Source organism: Bos indicus, chromosome 17, assembly GCF_029378745.1.
Source record: "Bos indicus isolate NIAB-ARS_2022 breed Sahiwal x Tharparkar chromosome 17, NIAB-ARS_B.indTharparkar_mat_pri_1.0, whole genome shotgun sequence".
Lineage (NCBI taxonomy): Eukaryota > Metazoa > Chordata > Mammalia > Artiodactyla > Bovidae > Bos > Bos indicus.
Genome location: NC_091776.1, coordinates 3,221,609 through 3,240,389, shown reverse-complemented (window position 1 = coordinate 3,240,389; position 18,781 = coordinate 3,221,609). Strand labels below are relative to the sequence as shown.

At 39.2% G+C, this 18,781-nt stretch overlaps 1 protein-coding gene across 1 annotated transcript in view; it reads right to left on the bottom strand.

Annotated features, from left to right (window-relative positions):
• The window catches only part of DCHS2 (dachsous cadherin-related 2), a 324,121-nt gene that overhangs the window by 88,050 nt on the left and 217,290 nt on the right, over positions 1-18,781 (bottom strand). The window contains exons 12-13 of the mRNA XM_070768961.1: positions 10,969-11,103; positions 10,553-10,762 (exon numbers count right to left, since the gene is read on the bottom strand). Coding sequence (XP_070625062.1) covers positions 10,553-10,762; positions 10,969-11,103 — 345 coding nt within the window. The remainder of the gene's footprint in view (positions 1-10,552; positions 10,763-10,968; positions 11,104-18,781) is intronic.

The window sequence follows — 18,781 nt, the reverse complement described above, 5'->3', positions numbered from 1 at the left end:
GTGGGGACCGTTCCCAACAGCATGAGAACTTCCTGAACCCTGCAGAGGCACACGGAGGAAGTGGAGCAGTGCAGAAAAAACAGCAGCCTCAGGCAGTACTGGGCTCAAATGCCGTCCCTGCTCCTCGGCATTTGAAGGCCTTCATGAGACACGTTAATTTGTACCAAACACAGGTGGTGAGACAAATTACATTTCTGTGGCATTTGTGATTGATAAAGCCATTCATTCCCTCATTAGACATTTTAACAACACCTGTCATGTACCAAATATGTGTTGGGACACTGGGAATATGAGGAGAGGAAGATGTGATCTGACTTCTAAGAGTTTACAGTCCAGGAGGAAAGGCACATCCGTACCTGGACATTAAAGTACAGTGTGAAACTCACATGTGCAGGACACTGGGAGGACAGAAGATGAGCACAGGGTCCTGCATTAGGATGGCAAGAAAATGCTTATTATAAACAGTGACACCAAACTAACTCCTAAAGGGAAGGAAGCCAGGCTATTAGTCTTAGGGGAGGGAGAGGGAAGAGGGTCAAACCTGGATGAAGTCCCAGGATTATGAAAAAGCAAAGGTTGCAAACATTTTAGTATGACTAGAATTTAGGGTCCCCTGGGTATTTGAGGGTAGAGTGTAGGCAGAAAGAGGATTGACAGTGGCAAGAATATAAATCTGGAAGATAAGCAGGATATCCAGTCATGAACTGCCCTGTATACACTGCCAAGATGCTGGGCTTTATCTTAAAATCTACCTGCAAGATTTTAGCCAGGAAGACACTGTGAATCACATTTCTGTTTTAGGAAGAATCCTGGGCAGCAGTGTCAGAGCTTTTAGACTAGTGAAAGATAGGAGACTATCACAGTGTCTGTGTAATGAGGGGGTTCTGGAAAGATATGCACCTAGAGGAAGTGGATGCATTCCAAAGAATCAGAGGAGGAAAAGTAAGCAGTAAGGAAGGTAAGACTCATGATCTGGCTTAGGAGAAAGACTGAAAGGTGTGTAGACCAGTTTTGTTTAAAATGAGGTTTGAGGACCCTTCAGTTCAGTCGCTCAGTAGTGTCTGATGCTGTGACCCCATGAACCCCAGCACGCCAGGCCTCCCTGTCAATCACCAACTCCCAGAGTCCACCCAAACCCACGTCCATTGAGTCAGTGATGTTATCCAGCCATCTCATCCTCTGTCTACCCCTTCTCCTCCTGCCTTCAATCTTTCCTAGCATCAGGGTCTTTTCAATGAGTCAGCTCTTCGCATCAGGTGGCCAAAGTATTGGAGTTTCAGCTTCAATATCAGTCCTTCCAATGAATATTTAGGACTGATTTCCTTTAGGATGGACTGGTTGGATCTCCTTGCAGTCCAAGGGACTCTCAAGAGTCTTCTCTAACACCACAGTTCAAAAGCATCAATTCTTCAGCACTCAGCTTTCTTTATAGTCCAACTCTCGCATCTATACATGACCACTGGAAAAACCATAGTCTTGACTAGACGGACCTTTGTTGGCAATGTAATGTGTCTGCTTTTTAATATGCTGTCTAGGTTGGTCATAACTTTCCTTCCAAGGAGTAAGCATCTTTTAATTTCATGGCTGCAATCACCATCTGCAGTGATTTTGGAGCCTCCCAAAATAAAGTCAGCCACTGTTTCCACTGTTTCCCCATCTGTTTGCCATGAAATGATGGGACCAGATGCCATGATCTTAGTTTTCTGAATGTTAAGCTTTAAGCCAACTTTTTCACTCTCCTCTTTCACTTTCATCAAGAGGCTCTTTAGTTCTTCACTTTCTGCCATAAGGGTGGTGTCATCTGCATATCTGAGGTTGTTGATATTTCTCCCTGAGGATGCTGGGGTTATATAAAACTATCTAAAGAGTATCTGGAAACAGGTAAGTTTTAGGGCAATAACCAGAAGTTTATTTACATATCCTTATTTCGAAAATGGTTCTGCCTGAGAAAACCCATAGGATCACATGGGTTTGTCTTTCCCAAAATCACTTTATAACTACCCTTCTTACAAATTATAAAAGAAAGGTTCACTTCTCACCCCTCCTAACCTGACCAAGGTGTACCAGATCAGGGTGTGAAAGTTTCTAGGCTGCCAGGTAAGGGGGCATTCCCAATGCTGGCGTTTCACGTTGAAACAAGAACTGACTTGAATGCCTGGGGGGATACATCATTTTTTTTGGAGAGGACCTTTGCTATGAACTAAACTTTAGGGCCTAATCTCAGTTGGTAAAGAATCTGCCCACAATGCAGGAGACCCTGGTTCAATTCCTGGGTTGGGAAGATCCACTGGGGAAGGGATAGGCTACCCACTCCAGTATTCTTTGGGCTTCTCTGGTGGGTCAGACAGTAAAGAATCTGCCTGCAATGCAGGAGACCTGGGTTTGAGTGCTGGGCTGGGAAGATCCCCTGGGGAAGGGAACAGCTGCCCATTCCAGTACTCTGACCTCTCCAGAACAGAGGAGCCTGGCAGGCTACAGTCCATTGGGGTCACAAAGAGTCAGACACGACTGAGCAACTTTCAGTTTCAAGTTCCTAAGTAGTAAATAAATAGATAATAAAAGCCATTAATGGATTTGGGGACACATATAAGAAGGAGTTTAAGAAATGTTACTACTATAACAACAATCTGTCTACAATGTAAAAAGCGTGAACAAGGATTTTCAGTGCTTACATCTGTAACGAGATTTTTTAAGGACACATTGAGCAAAAAAGGCTGAGCACTTGAAGAAATTCTAGAAGCAGCCAGATCGTGATGAGGTGAATGAAAAGGGAGTGATGTTCAGTTTTAGACACACTGATAATGAGATGCTATTGGACATGAAGACTGGGTCCTTGAGGCTATAAGGAAAAAATGCTGAAACAATTTGAAATGGAAGGAAATAATAAGTGGATGTTCTATGGTAAAAATAAAGATCAGTGTGTGACTAGTCTGGTTTTGACATCAGAATTGTCTTCCAGGTATTTTATCTTCATTGTCTTTCAGGCATTTTATTTCTGTAAATTGCTGAAAACTAAATACATAATGAAAACAGTTCATGTTCACAGAAATCCAAATTAATTGTGTCTGGTGGAATGGCAATGATTACTGTCCTGTGGCTAGAACTCTTCTGCATTTCAGAATCTCTTATTTTCTCTCTCTGTGTGCATGTGTGTGTTTCTTAGATTTCTCCTTGAACCAATTTTAACATCTTTTTGTCTTGTTTATTAACTAATGAGTTGAATAAAAACCTTTGGAAGTTGTCAGTTTTATATTTGTATGAAACCCATTATTTTCCTTTGAAAATCCTTTGACAGGGAGCCCTAGAGTCAGGATGGTATAGAGCAAAGCCCACAGTTCACCATAGGACATGAAGTGTGGACAAAAATGCTATTTATTTTTAGTCAAAGGCACTGATCCTAATTCTACTTTCTCATGGTAAAAAGAAAGAAAGTAGAAAATAAAAAATAATTAGAAGGTGGGATCAAGATGGTGGAGTGGGAAGACCCTGAGCTTACCTCCTCTTAGAAAGACAAAATTGCATTGATATAAAAAGAAATTCTCTCTTAAACTGACCTGAAGTCTAGCAGACTTGATCTTCTAAAACCAAGATTATAAAGGAAGAACCACAAGGAGTCTAGTATTAGGGAAGAAGAAGAAGTCTTGTCAGGACCCACACACTTGGTGGGTAACACAGAATAAGATTTCACAGGCTCAGGGATCTTCCCTTAGTTGTTAGGGATTTGAGCCCCATATCGGGCATGCCAGCCTGGAGATAAGTACTGGGAATATGAGCCCTTTTAGGTAGTTTGAAAACCAGTGGGGCTTAATGGAGGCCTGTAGGCAATGGAGACTCTGCTTTTGGAGAGCATGGACACAGTTGTTTGCTCCCAGTCCTGGCATGGTGGCAACCTGCCTGGTGCTCCGACCAGCCCACTGTGACCACCCCAGCACACCTCACCCCATCTGAGACAGGCTCTGACCTCAGCCCCTCCTGCTCCAGCCCCAGGCTGTGACAAGGCAGAATCACCAGTGCACCTTGGGAAAGGCCAGGGCTGGCTCAAGGCTCCTCTTCCAGCCTCTTGGGTCCCATCGCTACCCCTGGCCAAGACAGAAACTCTATAGCACCAAGGATATGATAACCTCACTCAGGATTGTGGCTCCAGCCTCTCCAAACCTGGCCCCGCCCCTCAACATGGCAGTGACTGCTAGCACACCCCGAGAAAAGGCATGGCCCATGGTCACTTTAGATCCAGCTCTCCTGCCTAATCCACCGGGCGTAGGGAGACTGCATAGGGATGATCCAATACAATGACATGGCTTCAAGACCAAGATGTGCATGTTTTCCTTAATTTCATCAAACAAAATGAAAAGACAGTAGAATATGTTACAAAACAAAGAGCAATATAAAACCCTGGGTGAAGGGAAGCCTAATGAGACAGTAATTCATCTGATAAATGGTTCAAAGCAAAAGTCATAAAAAAAGTTAATCAAACTTGTGAACATCCTTTTCATAAGGAAAAGGATACAAAAATACAGTGGGAACTTCAAAAGGAACTAGAAAATATAATAAAGAACCAATTAGAGCTGAAGAATACAATAACTCAAAGGAGAAATACACTAAAAGGAATTAACCACAGATTAGGTGATACAGAGAAACACATGAATGACCTGGAAGACAGAATAGTGGAAATCACCTTATCAGAACAGCAAAAAGAAAAAGTTCATAAGGATTATTTAAGGGACTTCTGGGCTTCCCTTGTGGCTCAGATAGTAAAGAATCCGCCCTGCAGTGTGGTAGACCTGGCTTTGATACCTGAGTTGGGAAGATCCACTGGAGAAGGAAATAGCAACCCACTCCAGTATTCTCTCCTGGAGAATTCAACACGGGACTTCTAGGAAAATATCAAGCATACTAACATTAGCATTATAGGAGTCGCAGAGGAAGAGAGACAGAAAGGGGCATAACCTTATTTGATGAAATTGTAGCTGAAAATATCACTAACCTGAAAAGGAAACAGATATCCAGGTCCAAGAAGCACAGAGAGGCCTAAACAAGATGAACTCAAAGAGGTTCACACTAAGTCATATCATAATAAAAATGAAAAAATTTTAAAGAGTGAATGGGAGAATTTTAAAGGCAGGAAGAGAGTCACTTAAAAGGAAACCACTAAAAATATTAGCTGATATCTTATCACAAATCTTGCAAGCCAGAGGGAGTAGCATGACATATTTAAAGTGCTGAAAGAACCTGCAACCAAGGACACTCTATCCAGCAAGGTTACCATTCAGACTTGAGGAGAGAGAAAGAGTTTTCCAAACAAGCAAAAACTAAAAGAAGTTGTTACCATTAAACTGGCCTTACAAGAAACATTAAAGTGTTTTCTTTAAGTGAAAAAGAAAACCTTATAACAAGAAATTTTAAAAAATGATATGAAGAAAAAAATCACTGATAATTATAAGTATATAGTAAAAACAGTTAATCAACCACTTATATGAGGGCATAAATGTTAAAGATAAAAATTATAAAATCAAATATAACTCTGATAAACACTGAAAGGGTACAGATATAAATGTACAATATAAAACCAAACCATAAAGTGTGTTGGGAATAAAATGAAAAAGGTAGATATGTTTCAAGATATGTTTGAATTTAAACAACTATGACTTTAAAACAACTATATATAATTGATATATATATATATAAACCTCATGGTAACTACAAATCAAAAAATCTCCAGTGGACACACAAAGAAACAGAGAAAATAACCCAAACATAAGACTAAGGAAAATCATTAAACTGCAAGGGAAGAGACTAGAGGAACAAGAAAAGAACATAGAAAAACTGCAAAAAGTAATACTAGAAAACAGTAACAAAATGTCAGTGAGTACATGTCTATCAATGATTACTTTATGTAAATAGATTAAATGCTCCAATCAGGACATGGGTGGCTGAATGGATTAGAAAACATACCATCTATATCCTGCCTACAAGGGACTCACTTCAGATCTAAAGACACACACACTTGAAAGTAAAATGATGGAAAAAGATACTCCACACAAATGGAAATAAAAAGAAAACAGAGATAACAATATTCATATCACACAAAATAGACTTTGAAACAAAGTTTATAACAAAGACAAAGAAGGGCATCAATCATATAATGATAAACAAGTCAAATCAAGAAGAAGATATAACATTCATAAACATAAATGCCCCAGTACAATAGCACCTAAATATATAAAGTAAATACTAACACATATAAAGGGAGAAACTGACAGAAATACAATAAGTATAGAGAACTTTCATAACCCACTTACATAAATGAACAGGCAGAAAATCAATAAGGGATACATTAGATGACACATTCGACCAGAAGGACTTAACAGGTATTAATATTTACAAATCGTTGCATTAAAAACAGAAGAAAACACATTCTTTTTCAAGTGCACATGGACACTAGATCTCCAGGACAGGTCTCATGCTAAGCCACGAAAAATCTTCAATTCATTTAAGAAGATTGAAATCATATCAACCTTGAATCTTTTCTGACTACAGTGCTATGAAACTAGAAATCAATTACAGGAAGGAAACTGGAAAATAAACAAACATGTGGAAACTAAATAATATATTACTAGAAAACCAATGGATCAACAAAGAGGAAATAAAATCATAGCTTGAGGTGAATAAAAAAAAAAACAAACACAACTTTCAAAATCTATGAGACACAGCTAAAGGAGTTCTTAGAGGGAAATTTATAGTAATTCAGGTCTAACTCAAAACACAAGAAATATCTTAAATAACTTAACTTTCTATCTAAAGGAACTAGTAAAAGAAGTACAAACAAAGCCCAAAGTCAACAAAAGGAAGAGAATAATGAAAATCAGAGAAGTAAATAAAATAGAGACCAAATTTTAAAAAATAGAAAAAGCCTGGTGAAATTAAGCACTGTTGTTTAAGATAAACAAAGTTGATTAAGATGAGTCAGAAACTCATCAAGAAAATAAGAGAAAATCTAAATAAAATTAGAAATAGAAAAGGAGAAATTACAACCAATATCACAGAGATACAATCATAAAAGAATACTATTGACAACTATACACCAGAAAATTGGACAGCCTAGAAGAAATGGAAGAATGTCTAGAAATATATACTTTTCCAAGACTGAATCAGGAAGAAAGTGATTACTGAACAGTGATTACTATTAATGAAATTGAATCAATAATCAAAAACCTCCAACAAACCAAAGACCAGGACCACACCAGAATTGGAGAGTTTCTACCAAACATTTAAAGATGAGTTGAAGTCTATCTTTCCTAAACTATACCAAAAATTGAAGAAGAGGGACTTCCAAATTCATTCTATGAAGCCCTATCTAAACCAGACAAAGACACTATAAAAAAATTACACACCAATATTCCTGAAAAGATGCTCAATAAAAATTAGCAAACCAAATTCAACAAATACAGAAAAGAGATTTTTATTCATGATCAAATAAAATTTATTCCAGGGATGCAAGGATGGTTCAACATCTACAAATCAATCAAGGTGTTATACCACATTAACAAAAGGGAGAATAAAAACCATATGATCATCTCAATAGACACCGAAAAAAACATTTGACAGAATTCAACACTCATTTATGATAAAATCACTTATCATAGTTGGCAAAGAGGAAACATACTTCAACATAATAAAGGCCATATATGGCAAGCCCACAGCTATCATACCAAAAATGAAAAGCTGAAAACTTTTCCTCTAAGATCAGGAATAAGATAAGTATTCCCACTCTCATCATTTCTACTTAACAGTATTGGGAGTCATGGAGGTAGGGCAAAGTACATGAAGGGGAATCAGGAGTACAAACTATTAGGTATAAAAGAAAGAAGTTACAAGGATGTAATGTACAGCACTGGCAATACAGTCAACATTTTAATAATAACTTTATATGGAGTATACTCTATAAAAACATTGAATTATGTTGCACATCTGAAACTAACAGAAGTATATACTTCAATTTTTAAAATACCCTTTAATGGGACTTAGATCTAGGATGTAGTCAAGATAGGGGGATATTAAAGTTCAGTGGTAACTAGAAACAGGGACTGGATGAAGCGACCAGTAAGAGTGTGTCTAGGAGAAAAGAAAGAGATATACCAAAACGATCCAGGAAACTCTAACAAGTCAGAGAATAAAAAGGACATTGGGAAGGCTTGTCTGGAAAGACAGATGAAGAATCAGGAGAAAGTAGTGGCTTTTGAAGTAAAAGTGAGGCCAAGCATCCAGGGCATGGCGCACAAAGACACAAAGCAGCTCAACTAAGAACTGAAAAAAGATCCAACGCATTTAGCAACAACAAGGTCTTTTGTGCTTTCAACAAGGGTAGTTTCAGCGGAGTGACTTCAGTGGACTGTATATTGCAGCAAGCTAAGAAATTAAAGTGAAATAAAGACATAGAAACTAGCGTGTAGACAACGATTTTTAAGAAATTTGATTGTGAAGGAAAAGAGACAGAGGATGAAGGGAAACATCTATGCTTTTCAGGATAGGAGAGACTAAAAAAACTGATTGGAAAAGCCAGTAGCGAGGGAAATGTTGACCATATGGGAAAGGAAGGTGAGTGGTCAAAAAGAATGTTCTTGATGCAATGAAAGGCGACTGGTGCAGTCTGGGGATTGTTTATACCCAGTCCTCAACAAAATAAATACAATAAATTGAGAGTAAACATTTACAGAAATTTATAGCAATATGACATAATAATCTTATATCTCTGTAATATAGTAATATCTTTTTTTAAATTGGGGCTTGCATGTTGTATGCCTTTTTTCTCCCAATAATTTATATTTATTGTATTTTACAAAAGCATCAATCACAACAGATTGCAAACTTTAAAAAACACCAGCCCTGGTTCTTAACCACAATTGATTTGGGAAGTTTCAGAAAACAGGTAGAGTTTACAGAGAAGGAAAAGTATCTATTCCACTGCTACAGCAAAGAAAGATATAATAATTGGGCTTATTCTTAAAAATTGGGCTTCTCAAAGTTAGTTTGAGGGATTATCATCCTTTTGGATGATAGTATGACAATATATGGAGAAGGCAATGGCACCCCACTCCAGTACTTTTGCTTGGAAAATCCCATGGATGGAGGAGCCTGGTAGGCTGCAGTCCATGGGATCGCTAAGAGTCGGATACGACTGAGCGACTTCACTTTCATGCATTGGAGAAGGAAATGGCAATCCACTCCAGTGTTCTTGCCTGGAGAATCCCAGGGACGGGGGAGCCTGGTGGGCTGCCGTCTATGGGGCTGCACAGAGTCAGACACAACTGAAGCAACTTAGTAGTAGTAGTATGACAATATATGTGATCATTTAAAATATATATGTCCTTGGACAAATAATCCAGATATATTATCATAAGGAAATAATTGAGTGTGTTCACAACAGCATTTTTATTATAGAGTGTTCAATATCTAAATTAGCACAAAAGGAGATGATTAAGATAAATCATGTTATAATATGCATATTAGAAATCCTAATATATGTATAGTCAACAACATGAAACATTTATACAGTGTATTACTTTTAAAAGGAGATAATAAAACAGTGTATATAAATTATTCAGTAGTGTAAGATTGGTGTCTGCATTCACTGAGATTCATTGAAAAGCGACTTTCAAAAATATCAAATTACTTATCTCTGCAAGATATAAGATTTTTGTTTATTACTGTTGTTTTTCATAAATTGTATATAAATTCTGCAATTATATATCATTTTCTAATCAGGGGAAATGACAATTAAAAACCATTCTCATTTTGGAGTAAACTGGGTGGTACACAGAAAACATGGCTTGGTTATGGGAATTTCAGTAAATAGACAGTGATAGCTTCCAGAGTGAGCCTCACAGCTGTTTCTACACCATGAAACAGCTTCTCTTTGTGTGTTATTCTAGCTCCATCTCATTATCATTCTATGTGTGCTCTGACATGTGCTAAAAAAATGAATTCTCCACTCTTTTTCAGGTAAATAAGATGTGGCCTTCACAAAACTTGCCATGCTAATCCTTCCATGATTCTGCCAGAATCTTATATCTCTGATCCAAAGGGGAAAATATTACAAAATTATCTTCCAGTGCAGAAGTTCCGAAAGACCTTGGTTATTTATCTCTGGAGTATTGTGATAGATATGAAGTGTTTCATTGGTCTGCAGATCTCAGAACACTGTTTTTCTACTTATGTCCTCTAGGCCTGATTGCTCAAAATAATAAAAGTAAGGGATCATATGAAAAAAGTGAAAATAGAAAAAAAGCTATCTGCTGCATCTGTATATCCTTTAATGTAAACGGATTACTAACAATAAGAGTTGTTGAGGGCGGATGTTTGAGGAGTTTGGAGGGCAGTAGATCAGGGTAGCTGTCGGAAGGAGGAGGAGAGGAGACCCGGGGCGGCAATTAGTTCTTAGCAGGTGTGTGTTCTGTAGACACTGAACTATGTACTGAATGAAGAATACTCACCATGACACATGTGTCAACCACGCTGGTACCCCGGGGGGAATTAAAGGAAAGATGATTCTTACCGATTATATGATACGTGACAGCTCCATTGCTGCCAGCATCCATATCAGAAGCCAAGAAGGTGTAGACAAGGCCTGGCTCTTGGTTTTCCAGAACCTCAATGTCATCCCTGGGGACAACAATCTCTGGTGCGTGGTCATTTTCATCTCTCACCGTGCAGAGAATCACTGTGGTCCCGGACAGAGCAGGGGCTCCCCCGTCATGTACGAGTACTGACATGAAATAAAAGATGGCACAGATGGTGGCCATTAATTTACACCTAAAATATGCTGCCCCTACCAGACAGCTTCAGACCAAATTAACTGGGTAGCACTGGGTCAATAACGTTTTATTTAAAGACGCCCTACTGAAATGTAAAATTTCACCTCTCAACTGCCTGCGGCCTACTTTTGTTTAGCACAGACGAGGGATCACTTACCTCGAAGGGTGAGGACTTCCTGAACTTCTCTGTCAAGTGTGGTGGCCGTCACTACCTCCCCAGTGTCCGAATTTATCTGGAACAACATGAATGAAGCACCTGGCATAATTTCAAACTGAAGCTTGGAATTAATTCCTAAAGGAAAACACAGAGAAAAACTTAACCATTATCCCTTGGGATGCATTCATCTGTTTCATTTTTTCCTATGAATATGTTAAACCATAAATGAAAAAGGCAGGACATTGAACCTTCAAATTAAGGTAAAAAACAAAAGCCAACTATTTTGGCTGTTAAAAAATAAAAGCCTCCTGGGCTGAAACGCTTGATTTTCAAGTCTTATGAGACTTCACCACAGTAAATGCTTCAGAATTTCTCCCTTCCATGAAAATTTTCTTACGAGTGTGCAACCCTCCAACATATTCCTAATTTCTTCTGCTAATACTAATTGTGATTTAATGACATCACTGGAAGCTTTCAGGGCAAATGACGATTTCTGTAGATGGATGCTCTGTTTAGAGGCTGTGTCCAGTTCCGATACTCTGCTCATCTTCCAGCTTGGAGCTGAGCACACGGGGTTACGGACGGACAGAGTTTCCCGCCATCTTGTTTCCTACTTAGTATTCAGTCTCCTATCTGCCATGAGAAATGTGGTACCATATTACTGTGCAATCTGAAAATAATTCTTCCCATATTCCTGTGGTTTCATTTCTCCCCTGGGAAAAGTGTCAGGTCATTCCCATCTTTGGTATAAAGCTTTCTCATGCCAGTAACTTGAACTACGTTATTCCATGATGTTGCAGCTTATTTGCACTTCACAAAAGTTCATTTCAACCATGTTCCTAAATTCTTAACTGATGAGAATCTACATTAGATATAGTACTTAACATATGTGATTTACACATCAATAAAAGATGAAATATTGTTCTTTGGACTTAACAAAAAAACTTCAATTACTCATTTCCACCTTGTATGTCATAAAAAGTAAATTTTCAGCCATCATGGTCTAGTAGAACTGAGTTCTGGAAAAAGCAGAATATGCTAATTTTACACGAGAATAAATATACATGACTTCTTCCTATGCCAGTTGAAAGAGAAAGGATATTTGGGATCACGTGCAGGCATTTTAATAACCTTGAGAAAAAATGTCTAATAATGTAGGAACCAAATATTTGAAAGAGTATAATCAGAGGTCACCAGACTATTTCAGCCTATCATTAGGCATTAAGCATATTATTGCATTAATAATTATGTAATAATTAAGTGATTACTTTGGTCTCATAGTGATAACATAACCTTTTCTTTGGTCAGACAGAATTTTTAAAAATTCCAAACTGTTAAAATTCCCTTTACCAGTCTCACCCTACATTATGAAAATGGGGACAGTATCATGTTACATCTACTTTCTCTGTTCCTCAAATATTTGGTGAGCATAATTAAGTGCCAAGCACAGTGCTGTGCCAAAGAGACAGGTGGGGAATCAAAGAGGTACGGCCCTTGCCTTTATGAGGATATCATGGAGAACAGCATCTTTTAATTTTTGGACCCCTTAAAAAAATAAATCTACTCATTAATAATGTGATCTTATTACACATTACATATAAAATTATATATTACATATTGTATTATATACTATACATTTTAAAATCCTGACACTTGTCAAACCTAGAAAATGTCTTCATATGTTTAAACAAAACACAAATTTTTACAGCTTCCCTTCCTCCCATCGGTCTAATTATTCTCTAATGTGCTTTACCATTGTATTCAATACTCCTTTGACTTCTTAGAAACTGTCACATTTTATTGTTCCTTTTTTTCTACATTGTTTTCTAACATAACACTCTACTTAACCTTCAATCCTCCTAGTATTTTATTAAGAATAAATGAGATCTTTATGTAACTATAGTTTGCACATATATGTTTTCACACTACAAACTATGCACCCTTTACAACTTAAACAATGTGAAATACATTGAAAATATTGCACTTGTGTCTCTTTCAGAATTCAATTAATGCCTTGCTTCTTCCTCAGTCCAATTCAGTTCATTTCATTCGCTCAATCGTGTCCAACTCTTTGTAACCCCACGGACTGCAGCACACCAGGCTTCCCTGTCCATAACCAACTCCTGGAGCTTGTTCAAACTCATGTCCATTGAGTTGGTGATGCCATGCAACCTCATCCTCTGTCATCCCCTTCTCCTCCTGCCTTCAATCTTTCCCAGCATCAGGGTCTCTTCTAATGAGTCAGTTCTTCGCATCAGGTGGCCAAAGTATTGGAGTTTCAGCTTCAGCATCAGTCCTTCCAGTGAATATTCAGGACTGATTTCCTTTAGGATGAAATGGTTTGATATTCTCGCAGTCCAAGGGATTCTCAAGAGTATTCTCCAACACCACAGTTCAAAAGGATCGATTCTTCAGTGCTCAGCTTTCTTTATAGTCCGACTCTCACTTCCATATATGACTACTGGAAAAACCATAGCTTTGACTAGATGGACCTTTGTCAGCAAAGTAATGTCTCTGCTTTTTAATATGCTGTCTAGGTTAGTTATAGCTTTACTTCCAAGGAACAAGCGTCTTTTAATTTCATGGTTGCAGTCACCATCTGCAGTGATTTTGGAGCCCTTAAAACAAAGTCTCTCACTGTTTCCATCCATTTGCCATGAAGTGATGGGACCGGGTGCCATGATCTTCATTTTTGAATGTTGAGTTTTAAGCCAACTTTTTCACTCTCCTCTTTCGCTTTCATCAAGAAGCTCTTTTAATTCTTCACTTTCTGCCATAATGGTGGTGTCATTCCGACAATCTTCATTCCAGCTGGTGCTTCATCCAGCTGGGCAATTTGCATGCTGTACTCTGCATAGAAGTTAAATAAACAGGGTGGCAATAGACAGCCTTGACATACTCCTTTCCCAATTTGGAAACAGTCCGTTGTTCCATGTCTGGTTCTAACTGTTGCTTCCTGACCTGCATACAGATTTCTCAGGAGGCAGGTCAGGTGGTCTGGTATTCCCATCTCTTGAAGAATTTTCCACAGTTTGCTGTGATACACATAGTCAAAGGCTTTGGTGTAATCAATAAAGCAGAAGTAGATGTTTTTCTGGAACTCTCTTGCTTTTACGATGATCCAATGGATGTTGGCAATTTGATCTCTGGTTCCTCTGCCTTTTCTAAATCCAGATTGAATATCTGGAAGTCCATGGTTCAAGTACTCTTGAAGCCTGGCTTGGTGAATTTTGAGCATTACTTTGCTATTGTGTGAGATGAGTGCAACTGTGTGGTCATTTGAACATTCTTTGGCATTGTCTTTCTTTGGGATTGGAATGAAAACTGACCTTTTCCAGTCCTGTGGCCACTGCTGAATTTTCCAAATTTTCTGGCATATTGAGTGCAACACTTTCACAGCATCATCTTTTAGGATTTGAAATAGCTCAGCTGGAACTCCATCACATCCACTGTCTTTGTTCATAGCGATGCTTCTTAAGGCCCACTTGACTTCACATTCCAGGATGTCTGACTCTAGGTGAGTGATCACACCATCGTGATTATCTGGGTCGTGAAGATCTTTTTTGTACAGTTCTTCTGTGTATTCTTGCCACCTCTTCTAAATATCTTCTGCTTCTGTTAGGTCCATACCATTTCTGTCCTTTTTTGTGCCCATGTTTGCATGAAATTTTCTTGAAGAGATCTCTAGTCTTTCCCTTTGTATTGTTTTCCTCTATTTCTTTGACTTGATCACTGAGGAAAGCTTTCTTATCTCTCCATGCTATTCTTTGGAACTCTGCATTCAAATGGCTATATCTTTCTGTTTCTCCCTTGCCTTTCATGTCTCTTCTATTCTCAGCTATTTGTAAGACCTCCTCAGACAATCATTTTGCCTTTTTGCATTTCTTTCTCTTGGGGATAGTGTTGATCCCTGCCTCCTGTACAATGTTACTAACCTCCATCCAAAATTCTTCAGGGACTCTGTTTATCAGATCTGATACTTTGAATCTATTTGTCACTTCCACTGTACAATTGTAAGGGGTTTGATTTAGCTCATACCTGAATGGTCTAGCGGTTTTCTGTACTTTCTTCAACTTAAGTCTGAATTTTGCAATAAGGAGTTGATGATCTGAGCCACAGTTAGCTCCAAGTCTTGTTTTTGCTGACTGTACAGAGTTTCTCCATCTTTGGCTGCAAAGAATATAATCAATCTGATTTCGGTGTTGACCATCTGGTGATGTCCATGTGTAGAGTCTTCTCTTGTGTTGTTGGAAGAAGGTGTTTGCTATGACCAGTGCATTCTCTTGGCAGAACTCCATTAGCCTTTTCTCTGCTTCATTTTGTTTCTTCCTCCTCACAGAATAATCCTCCAGAACAAACACAGCATCATCAAATTTGAGAACCAAAGAAATAAAAGTCAAATGAGATTATTTGATCTAACTCCATAATCTTACTAAGAAAACTGGATATCTGAATCTGAAGATATTTAGGGATATACTTAAAATACACCTAGTAAAGGATGAGTGTGTGTGTGTGTGTATGCATACATATATCTGCTCTTAGAGCTCAAGACCTACAGTCTTTTGCTCTTTTACTTTCTCCCAGTCTTGGATAGATACCCTTCCTCAATTCATTTCTTTCCCTATCAAGTCCAGACCCATGAATTAACACTTTAGAAACCTTGCAAATTTCCTCAGGTCTTCTGACTTTTTCCAAAAGAATCCCAGCAAAACTTTGTTCAGGATCATGTCAACCATCTCTCTGGTCTTCTGGACTATCCAGCAGATAATTGGGGCTGGAGAAAACTTCACAAAAGCATAGACTGAGGCCACTGAAATACCACTGTCCTCTGGCAATCTGTCCAGTTCTCCTTGGTCACCCCTTTCCTATTCAGGTCTTCTACCCAACCACCTGCTGGCTGACTCTCACAAACCACTTTCCTTCCTATTTCCCAGAGAAATGGAGGCATTGGGAAAAAGGCTCCCTCAGCTTCTTGCATCTGTACTCAACCCACCTCTTGCTGTCTGTCTCAATGGCAAAAATAATGCTTCAAACACCCTCTTGAAGTTTTCCTGTCAGTTCTAATCTTTCTCTTTACATTTTCCCCTTAAATTATACTCTTCTCTAGCTATAAGGGGCTTCCCTGGTGGCTCAGTGATAAAGACTCTGCCTACAATATAGGAGACCTGGGTTCGATCTCTGGGTTGGGAAGATCCCCTGGAGGAGGGTATGGAACATACTCTAGTACTCTTGCCTAGAGAATCCCATGGATAGAGGAGCCTGGCAGGCTGCAGTCCATAGGATGACACAGAGTCAGACACGACCAAAGCAACTAAGCAGCAACAGAAGCTAACTGTAAGAAACAAGTTTTCTTCTCTTTATAGCCAAGCTTCTTTTAAAAATTCCCTGCAGCTAGGTTGAAACCACTGCCATATATAGTTATTCTTTCTACAGTCATCAATAAGCTTCTGGTTATAAAAATCTACTGATCATGTTTAGCTGACTTATCTTCTCCGTAACTTCAGATATTGCTGACTAATTAAAAAAAAAAAAAAAACATGGAAAGGAAAGAACAAAGAGAGAGAGGAAGGAAGGAAGAGAAGGGGAAGGGGAAAGAGGAAGGAAGGAATTCATTCTACCTCTTTCCCAGTTCACTGGCTTCAGTTTCCATCCATATGCAGATGACACATATGTACTGAGCCCCAGTTATTTGATTAATTCATTCACTCATGCAACACACATTTATTTATACAACATACATTTACCAAGTGCCAGGCACTCGAAAAATACCACCAAATTATCTTGAACTATCATTGAATTATCTTGGTCCTTAGAATTCCTCTCATTTCAGTTCAGTTGCTCAGTCGTGTCCAACTCTTTGCAACCCTATGGACTGCAGCACACCAGGCCTCCCTATCTATCACCAATTCCCAGAGTTTACTCAAACCCGTGTCCATTGAGTCAGTGATACCATCCAGCCATCTCATCCTCTGTTGTCCCCTTCTCCTCCTGCCCTCAATCTTTCCCAGCGTCAGGGTCTTTTCAATGAGTCAGCTCTTCACACCAGGTAGCTAAAGTATTGGTTTCAGCTTCAACATCAGTCCTACCAATGAACATTCAGGACTGATTTCCTTTAGGATGGACTGGTTGGATCTCCTAAGAGTCTTCTCCAACACCACAGTTCAAAAGCATCAGTTCTTCAGCGCTTAGCTTTCTTTATAGTCCAACTCTCACATCCATATATGACTACCGGAAGTAATGTCTCTGCTTTTTAATATGCTGTCTAGGTTGGTAATAACTTTTCTTCCAAGGAGAAAGTGTCTTTTACTTTCATGGCTGCAGTCACCATCTCCAATGATTTTGGAGCCCCCCAAAAAATAAAGTCTGCCGCTGTTTCCACTGTTTCTCCATCTATTTGCCATAAAGTGATAGTGGAGAATTATAGACAGTGTGGTGGAGTATGTGAAATCACTGGGAAAGGGGATCAGGGAAGATTTATCACAAGTAGATAATTGCTCATTTATATCTCATTTAACAAACCTACAGAGATAGTGAGAGCAAGTGCCAAGGTACCACACCACATGCTAAGGATGTAACTGCTGGCAAGAAGACACACTCTCTGCTCTCATGCTACATACAGTGTAGCACTGGATTCAGATAAATAAGCAGGCAATTACAATTCCACATGATAAGACATAACTATGTGTTGCCTTCTGTATAAGCTGAGGCCCTAAAGATGAATTAGATTTATCAAGTAAGAGGGAATAAAGTGAATGCAATCAAAATAGGAACCAAACACCATACTGCAGGCTACAACGTCCCATATTATATGGGCTCTGCTTATTTCTCCAAGCTCTTCTCATAATTTTTCTTGGCCCACCAATGTCCCTTCTGCTCTCTGAACATGCTAAGTGTCTTTCTGTTAGGGTCTTTGATGTTGCTGTTCCTTCTGCCAGCAGCTCCCTCCATCCTTTACAAGGTGTACTAGTTATTGGTATACTAAATTATGGTGCCTCGGATCTGAAGCCATTCTTCCCTCCTCTGCCCTGCAATGCTGGGGCTGGGGATCCGGATGCCACAGCTGTGCAGGACCTCCTTTGCCACTAAGCCCCTGTTAGCATCTGCCATAAAGCGACCCTCAAGGGAGACTGAAGGTCAGAGGAAAGCAGATGGGACTACTTCTTCCGGTTCTCTTACTTTCCCTGTCAGCAACGCCATTTTTCCTGGTGTAACAGCTGCTCACAACTTTCTGTCTCTTTTGGCTCTCCCAGACCAGGCTCTACAAAGCCCTTCTGCTTTTTCTCTGCCTAGGTTCTGATAATCTCATCTTCTTTTTGTTTTCCAGAATTAGGGGTGTTAGCTGCTTTCCTATAGTTATTTTTTTCTGGGTTACTTCAGGATTCCTTTTTCACTTACTCAGCCTTCCATACCAGTATTTTAACAGCTGGTTTTCCTGATTACATATGACTGGTGCAGTACTTGGAACAAGAGTGGGTCCCAGGTATCAGGGATTCTGATACTGGTTTGGTTATGCCTTTGGCCTTAAAGGCAGTGCTGGGTTCCTGCCCGAAGGAAATGAAACACGAGTAATTTGTCACTTGCAATGGTATCACAGGGGCTTCCCAGGTGGTGCTAGTGGTAAAGAACCCACCTGCCAGTACAGGAGATATAAGAGACGTGGGTGTGATCCCTGAGTCGGGAAGATCTCCTGGAGGAGGGCATGGCATCAACTCCAGTATTCTTGCATAGAGAATCCCATGGACAGAGAAGCCTGATGGGCTATAGTCCATAGGGTCACAAACAGTCAGACACAACTGAAGTGACTTAGTGTGTG